At 47.7% G+C, this 8,967-nt stretch overlaps 1 protein-coding gene across 1 annotated transcript; it reads left to right on the forward strand.

Annotated features, from left to right (window-relative positions):
* Positions 1 to 2,400: 2,400 nt before the first annotated feature.
* LOC131935437 (zinc finger homeobox protein 4-like) lies at positions 2,401 to 5,892 on the forward strand. Its single transcript, XM_059291837.1, has one exon. The coding sequence runs from the start codon at positions 2,401 to 2,403 to the stop codon at positions 5,890 to 5,892; it is 3,492 nt and encodes a 1,163-aa protein (XP_059147820.1).
* Positions 5,893 to 8,967: the final 3,075 nt, after the last annotated feature.

The following is an 8,967-nucleotide window of genomic DNA, read 5'->3' on the forward strand; positions in this document are numbered from 1 at the left end:
ATTTATTAGATAACGGTGCCGCGCATGCGCAGTAAGGCGAGATGAAATGGGTGTGGCTAATTATCTAAACCTGCTCACAACTTGGAGGTGATTAGAGGTGTTTTGTTTCTTCCACTGGCGTCGGTTTTCCCACCTCCACACTACTGCAACACTACCACATACGATACTACAACACTACCAAATACAATACTATAAAACTACCACATCTAATACTGCAACACTACCACATACAATGCTACAACACTACCACATACAATACTACAACACTACCACATACAATACTACAACACTACCACACTACTACAACACTAACACATCTAATATTACAAAACTACAACACTACTACAATACTACCACATACAATACTATAAAACTACCACATCTAATACTGCAACACTACCACATACAATGCTACAACACTACCACATACAATACTACAACACTACCACATACAATACTATAACACTACCACATACAATACTGCAACACTACCACATACAATGCTACAACACTACCACATACAATACTACAACACTACCACATACAATACTACAACACTACCACATACAATACTACAACACTACCACACTACTACAACACTACCACATACAATACTGCCACACTACTCTTATACAACACTACAAAACTACAATTCTACCATACTACAATACTACAACACTATCTCAAAATAACACTCCCACACTACACTATTACAACACTACCACAAAACAACACTACCACACTACACTATTACAGCACTACCATACTACAATACTCTGCCATTCTACAACACTACCACAATACATCATTACCAGGGTTTACTGCAGTAGTTGTACACACTTCTCACAGGATGAGTATCTCACTACCACATCTTACTGCAGTAGTTGTACAGTAACCATTCATTGTTAATTTAATTACTTTAAAGAGAACAATTCCTCAATCTGCTTCAGCATCAACTTACTTTTGCGAGCCACTTACTTCAGTAACCAACTTACTGTTACTATTCACGGTTTTTATCTGAATCACCAAACATAAATAATATCACAAAAATGCATTATTTCTTTTGTTTAGTATTTTAAAAGGTAGTTGACTAAAGAAAGAACAATCACTCTTGACTAAGTTTATAACCTACATGGTTGCCTCCCTTTCATAATTCTGATTGAATCTCAGCGTAACCAGCCTCTAGTTGTAGGTGGCAAATTTATCTAAAGGGGAGGCAACTCACCCTTTTCCCTTGTTTATTTGGTGTTTGGCTTGTATTGCCGTCGAATAAACGAAAACAGAAAAAAAACCAAGACAAACTGGTCGGGCGTTGAAATAAAACCCAGGGCAGGGGGGGATAGGGTGCGAGCGCCCCCCCCCCCCCCCCCCCGCGCTTCCCCTCCCCAGGAGAAGTAAGTCGGCGGTGTATCTTAAATCAGTGTTTATGTGCGGCATTGTATCTGCGGGAAGGCTTACAGATGAGTTAGATAATGTATCTATGTAGGCAGAGCCTTGTAATGACTGAAGGGGGGGGGGGGGTCGGGTGTGGGGCGCGGGGTGCACTCCGGGCTGGTGGCGGCTCCACGTTGTCCTGATACTAATGGAATTAACACGACAGCTAAAAACGCGATTGGGTTTCAACGAAATATCTATTAACAGTTGCTCGCGAACATAATTTTTAGATTTGTTGCCTGTAGCGGTGGGAGGGGGGGGAGGGAGGGGGAAGGGCGGCTGTTTCTTTCCGTCCAGGAGCCAGAGAAACCTACCCGTTTCTTATCGGCTTCTGTATGGGTGTTCTACGTGAAGATAGTAATGCCTTTTCCAAGTCTCACCCCCCCCCCCACCTCGTCAGACATGAAGAATTAATTATAGCAAAAGAAAATATCAGAGATGATGAAAAATGAAGACTCATTTCTGTGGGGATATCGCCACAGTCCCCGGGAACGGCCCAGCCCTGTAATAAGTTTGTTTAATAGCTTTTTTTTTCACGCGAAAAACATCTGTCATTATTTGACTTTAATTACGTTTGGCGGCGTAAAACAAAGATAAATATAAATGTAGGTTGGTGTTGGGGGTGTCAAAACATGGGTCTGGCTGTTGTGACTCACTGGGTCTAGGTTTTTTCTTTCATACACCACCCTGTAGGTCTTGTCATGATATCCTGACCTTTTATTTTACTTCTGTAGGTCCCATCATAATATCCTGACTTTTTACTTTTGTAGGTCCCATCATAATATCCTGACTTTTTACTTTTACATTTGTAGGTCCCATCATATTAATATCCTAACGTTTTTATTTATTTATTTTGACTTTTGTAGGTCCCATCATGAAATCCTGACTTTTCATTTTGTATTCTTGTAGGTCCCATGATGGTACCCTGACTTTTCCTGAGACTGAAGTCAGGTCATGTCAACCACCATGGATTTTTCACCCCTGAAAATGGAGACGCCCTCGGCCCACTCGAGCCCACACCGCACCCCCATGAAGCCCTCGCCGATGTGCTCGCCCCATGTTGAGCCGCTGGAGCCTTCCTCGTACACCAACGTGGGCTTCAGCCGCGGCGCTGGGGGCTTCTGCGGCACCGGCGCCCGGCCGCTCTACCCGGTCGTCAGGGACGATCTGGACGCCAACACGGAGAAGTCGTCGCCGAGGTTGCCGTCGTCGTCGCCGCAGACTCCGTCACTCGCCAGCGACCTGTCCCGTGCGTACTCCCCAGTCATCGCCAACTTCTTGACGGAGGAGGCGGACGGCAGCAGCGCCGGGAACCCGATAACCGCCACGCGTAGCTCACCCTTCCCGGATCAGGCCAAGTTTCCCGATAATCAGAAGACGCACGGTTACGCCGATCGATGCAGGGACGTAACGGAAATTTCCGATCACGTTTCGACTGCACCGCGCGATCACACGGGCGCGGAAAGCGCGCAGCGATCGCCGAAGAATCAGTCGGGGGTTTGCGATGAGGAGGAGGAGGAGGTCGACTGTGACGACAACGTGGTCGAGATAAAAGACGACGGCGATGAGAGCGAGTCGGAGAAGGACGACGAGCAAGAGGAGGAAGACGAGGACCAGATCGAGTGCGCCGAGTGCGGGACGGTGTTCAGCAACCTGCAGCTCTACATGGACCACACCTGCTACAGGTCGCACGTCACCGCCAAAGGGTTAACGGAGACCGCGAGTCGCCATCAGCCGAGGCCGCACCATTTCCTCCACAACGAAAGCCCCATCAGCGACGCCGAGGTCTTCAAGGGCAAGATCGTCTACAACCCCAACGGCTCGGCTTACATCATAGAAGGCAGCAGTCTGGACAGTGACCTTGACCTACCGTTACTCCCTGACTCCATCATCGTCAAGGAAGGACAATCGGTTTTGTCCGTAGAGCGGTCCATACCCAAGATAGCCAACGCCGTGTTTTTCTCTAAACCGGATGCCGGACACGGCTCCTCCCGCGCCCCTTGTGATCCTGAGCCGGCCGACAAGCCCAGCCCAGCCATGCATAGCTACAACGTGTACGACCTGCGACACTCGGAGATAGACGATCTGCTCCAGCGGTTCCCGGCCTGTAAGTCGCAGCGGCACCACGTCAAACCTATACTCATGTGTTTCATTTGTAAACTTTCCTTCGGGAACCCCAAATCCTTCCTGCGCCACTGCATGTACGACCACGCGATGAGTTTACACGAAGATGAAAAAACCTTGCTGTGTCGGCCGACGGCGTCGGCGCTCATCCACACCTACGGCAAGGAAAAACAACCGACAATCTCAGTATTACAGCCCATCCCCGGCTTCGACAGCCGGACCTCGGAGCTGCGGAAAGACCCGTTTTTTTCTCCGGCTCCTGAGTCCATGAAACCAACTAACAATAACAATTTCTTGGACTCCAGGAAGTCGAGCATGGAGGAAAGAAACTCTTGTGCGCCACACGTCAGGGATTCTAAAACTACGAAGGAAAACAGCCCCGGTGCAGACCTGCAAGACACCGAACATAAAGAAGACTCAGGTATATTTCAGCGGTCTACAGCTCACCTAGGGGCTCACCACTCGCACAAGATGGACAACTTCTTGACCACATCTCAGGTATCCGGCAGTGATTTCTTACCCAGCAACCATTTTCTCTACACCTCCCAGGGATCCGTCATGGACCAGCCCTCCATGCGACAGCGGTCATCGCCCTCGGTACTGCCCTCGCCGCAGGGTAACTCTGGATCCCCTTCCGGTTCCGACTCGTTTTATCAATCATCGTCAACGCCATCGACGTCCTTGCCCAATCTCCTGCTTCCGTCTAGCACTTCCTCTGGCATGCATTTCGCCATGTCCTCGACTTCCAACGCTCTACAGTCGCTGGGTCTAAACATGCCGAGTTTCTTTGGATCGTGCGATGAGCACCCGCAGGGTCGAGCGCAGGGGGTGGAGTGTCCGAAATGTGATATGGTGCTCAGCTCCACCCAGTCGCTTGGTGGACACATGACCATGACCCACTCCAGGAACTCTTGCAAAACCTTGAAGTGTCCCAAGTGTAACTGGCATTACAAGTACCAGGAGACTCTGGAGATCCACATGAAGGAAAAGCACCCGGACAGCGACGCCCAGTGTGTCTACTGCCTGACCAACCAGTCCCACCCCCGACTGGCCCGGGGCGAGTCCTACTCCTGCGGGTACAAGCCCTACCGCTGTGAAGTCTGCAACTACTCCACGACAACCAAAGGCAACCTCAGCATCCACATGCAGTCGGACAAGCACATCAACAACATGCAAGATCTGGCAAACGGCGGCACGGAAATGAAAATGCAGCCGCCCCCTTCCCCCGCGCCGCAGGCGCTACCCCCTACCGCCAGCACCCCCGCCCCGCATAATTCGTCGCCCTACCCTCAGGAAGAGTCCCAGTACAAAAAACTCAAACAGAAACAATCGTTCCGGTGTGACGTGTGCAGCTACGAGACTTCCGTGGCCCGGAATTTGAGGATCCACATGACGAGCGAGAAGCACACCCACAACATGCTGGTCATGTCCCAGAGCATCAGCCACCTCCACCAGGACATGACCCTGCACCAGATCAACCAGATGAACAAACTCCTCGCCCTCAACCAGCAGGAACAGGCCGCCAGGTTTGCCGCCCTGAGCCCTCACCTGCCCGGCAACATGTTCTCGTACGAGCAAACCGCCATGCTCATGTCCGCCTCGGCTAACCCCGCCCCCTCAGGTAACTATGAAATTCCGATGAACTTAACAAAAGAAAACGGAATCGATGACAGCTTAGGGCACATATCCAACAAAGACGCAACGAAAATGTTCCAGTGTTGCATCTGCAACAAATACGGGTCCGACAGCGTGGAGAACGTCCACAACCACATCCAGTACGACAGGACCAAAGCGGTCCCGGCAGACGCCCACGTCACCTTCAGCAACGGCGCCTACCACTGCAACCTGTGCACCTACAAGACGCACCTGAAGGCCAACTTTCAGCTCCATTGCAAGACGGACAAGCACCTGCAGAAGCTGCAGCTGGTCAACCACATCCAGGAGGGCGGGGCCGAGAACGAGTGGCGGCTGACGGTCTCCGGCTCGCCCATGCAGATCTCATGCAACGCCTGCAGCTTCTTCGCCAACTCCACCCACAAGATGCAGCTGCACCTCAGCACCCTACAGCACGAGTCCTGCGCGCAGCTGTTCCGCCACCTCCAGCTCCTGGACCACGCCACCCCGGCCTCACCCCCGGGGAAACTCCGCTACTACCACTGCACCCTATGCGCGGCCAACGTCCACACGAAACAGCGTCTCATCCTGCACTCGCGCTCCCCCCATCACGTGAGGAAAGAGCAGGCCCTACCCCAGGGGCGTCTGTCCATCTTCGACGTGTTCCTGATCAAAGAGATCTCGGAAGGAGCCACTGTGGAATTTGAAGATGCCGGTTAGTAAATATAAACATTAGCCTAGTTCCTTCCCTTTGTTTCTTCTATTACCTCCCTTGTGTTTATCTTCACTGCCTATGTTTAATCCGTTTCTATCCTTTCAATTCTTCTTCCCCCCTTGTTGCCCCTACAAACCTCCCCATCATTGTCAACAACTTGATTAGCTCGTCTTTGAGCTGAATCCCCTCTTTGTTACAAGTCCATCAGAGATTGTTTTATTTATGTGTTTCCTCCCTTTGACAAGCTGCAAACAAGACATCAATACACCCACCCGGCGTCTTGCCTTACCTTGTTCGTTTGTCTCGTACACAGTCTGACGGTGCTGCGCCATCAACCCGATCGCTTACAGCACAGCAACACTGTTCACCTTAAACTTCTATATTAATAACACTGAGCTTCCAACACGGAGCTGTCTATCTAGTTTCATTATGGTTTTTTTTTTTTTTATATTAAATTTATTTCAAAACACATCTACTTTTTAATCTACTGTTTGGTCTAGTTTAAATCTACTTACCTGTCTACTTTACACTGTGGTTTGACACAAATAAAAGTATTTTCTATTTTATAATTTATTCAAATAACAAAAAATATTTCCTACCCCCCCCCCCTTTCCCTAACCCCAAAGGCCGAATGGCTGGCGTATACCCCACCTTTCCCGGCACACCATTTAATCAAATCGGCGGGTGACGTCCAAATCTCTAGCGTAGGATTTTTTTTCTATAGAATATATTTTAATTTAATAACGTCCCTTTGTTGCCTACTGAATAGCTTAGAATAGATGGGTGCCCGGAATTATACGTGGAATAGATGGGTGCTAAAAACTGATGAATATCTGCCTAAAGATATTTCGGTTATAGTTCGGCGGTCTAAGTTAACCGGCTAATATCTGAGTGGTCTAAAATATTTCGGGAAACTGTAGGCTACTTAGGATATTAGATGGGTGCCTGCTGTATTAGAGAATAGTTGACTGTCCTGTGTGTTAGATGACTATCCTGTATATGAGATGGGTATCTTGTGTATTAGATAACTGCCCTGTATATCATTAAAAACTCTAAAACCCCGAGCATGTTAGAACCGACCTGTTGCCCAGGAATTAGTTTTATATTATTACAACATGACCCGCGCACCGTTTCGTCCACCTGACAATACGATATAATAAAACGTGTCCAAAGGCGTTGAAGAGTATGAGTGATGAGTTGGAGGGAGGGGGGTGAGAGGGTGGGGTGAGCTCCTTGTATTATGTGGTAGTGTGAAAGAAAAGAATATTAAAGTTGAATAAGAGCGGGTTCTCCCTCTTGTTTCAAAGAGTTGTCGTCCCCCTGACCGGGTGCTTTTGAAAAACACAGCCGCGAATGATTTTCATTGTGCTACTGCTAGCGTTACTACCTGCAAGCTTTAGGGATCTTTTTTGTTACCTGGTTACGGGGTGGGGTGGGGGGATCTTTCCAAAGGTCAAAGGTTGATCTCTTCACTCTCCCACTTCACGTGAGAGGCGGCTGTGTGTTTCGATGGGGTTAGGATGCCCGGGGGGAGGGGGAGGGATGGGGGTGTTCGGATCTCCAATTCTATTGAGTTTGTCCCCCGCCCCACTTACCTGTTCATTATTCACACAATAAGTTCTAAGATCGACTTTTTGTCGACTTTTTGTCTTCCCTTAGGTCCGTGTAAACATTTGTCGACTTTTTGTCGTATTGATGTCTTCCTTGTGCTCCGTGTATGGTAAACATTTGTTTACAGTTGCCCGTCCGGACAACTTTTTCTCTTGTTATCATCATAGACACCAAACCTGGTGTATGTCTCATATGTATGTCTGCTTATGTGTGTTTTAATTCAATGTGGATGTAATGTATGCAGTCTGATCACATATGTGCTTGCTAGTCTATTGTTTGGGGGGGGGGGGGGGGGGAGGATACAACGTCGATATGTTGGATACAACAAGTCGATATGTTGGATATGTTGGATACAACAAGTCGATATGTTGGATACAACAAGTCGATATGTTGGATACAACAAGTCCATATGTTGGATACAACAAGTCGATATGTTGGATACAACAAGTCGATATGTTGGATACAACAAGTCGATATGTTGGATACAACAAGTCGATATGTTGGATACAACAAGTCCATATGTTGGATACAACAAGTCGGTATGTTGGATACAACAAGGACTTGGTAAAACAAACGTCCAATAACTCTTGCAGCGTCACCTTGATAAACGCTGGAGTTGCTGTCCTTGGCTAATTAGCGTGAGGACCGCGCGGTATTAATTAGACATTTACGAGATAATGAACGTTCTTACTGGCGTCTTTGTAATTAGCCAGAGGCTGGGGTCGCCACCTATCGCCAGCCACGGGCAGGCTTTGCTACTGTGGGTGGGGGTGGAGGGGTCTGGTACTGGTTCCAACACAAGGTAGTGAACCGTCAGCTGAATTGTCTAGTGCAGTGGTTCTCAACCTTTGTGAAGGTACCGATCCCCAACCTGTTTCACAGAGCCCTGCTTAATAGTTCTAGTGCTCGCACTGATTATAATCCTATCGTGAATCAAATGACCTCCGCCGAACCCCTGAGACTGACTCACCGAACCTTTGGGGTTCGATCAAATCCAGGTTAAGAACCACTGGTATGGTTCATGGGTGGGGAAGGGGGAAACTGTTTTTGTACCATATATACTCTAACTCCCCTTGAAGCAGATGCTCGTTTTATGCTCATTGCATAAACTTTCGCCGAGCATTTTTATTTCAAAGGAAGTTCGTCTTCCCCCGGTGCGACTTGGTTTCATTAAAGAAATCTTTATTTGTCGTTTGATTATTCAAAAACCTCTATCGTGCTGTCCAATGGAAATGTTTAAATGGGGAAAAAGTGTTACAAATGCACAAATTACCTTGAATTAAAACAGGGGTTGGAATTATGAATTTTAAATTTGATAATAAGTAGATTAACCTTTTTAAAATCATTATTATTTTTTAAGCTTTCATTATTTCTTTAAAAAAAAATTGCATAAATATTTCTAAATATTAAACGAAAAAAAAATAAGTCTCGCCCAGGCAATGAGTTTTTCTTTAGTATAAGAATTTTAA

This window comes from Physella acuta, unplaced genomic scaffold (genome assembly GCF_028476545.2).
Source record: "Physella acuta isolate Inbredline_101_S28 unplaced genomic scaffold, ASM2847654v3 ptg000144l, whole genome shotgun sequence".
Taxonomy (NCBI): domain Eukaryota; kingdom Metazoa; phylum Mollusca; class Gastropoda; family Physidae; genus Physella; species Physella acuta.

Coding starts and splice junctions, on each gene's coding strand:
- LOC131935437 (XM_059291837.1), top strand. CDS start 2,401: ATGGATTTTTCACCCCTGAAAATGGAGACGCCCTCGGCCCACTCGAGC.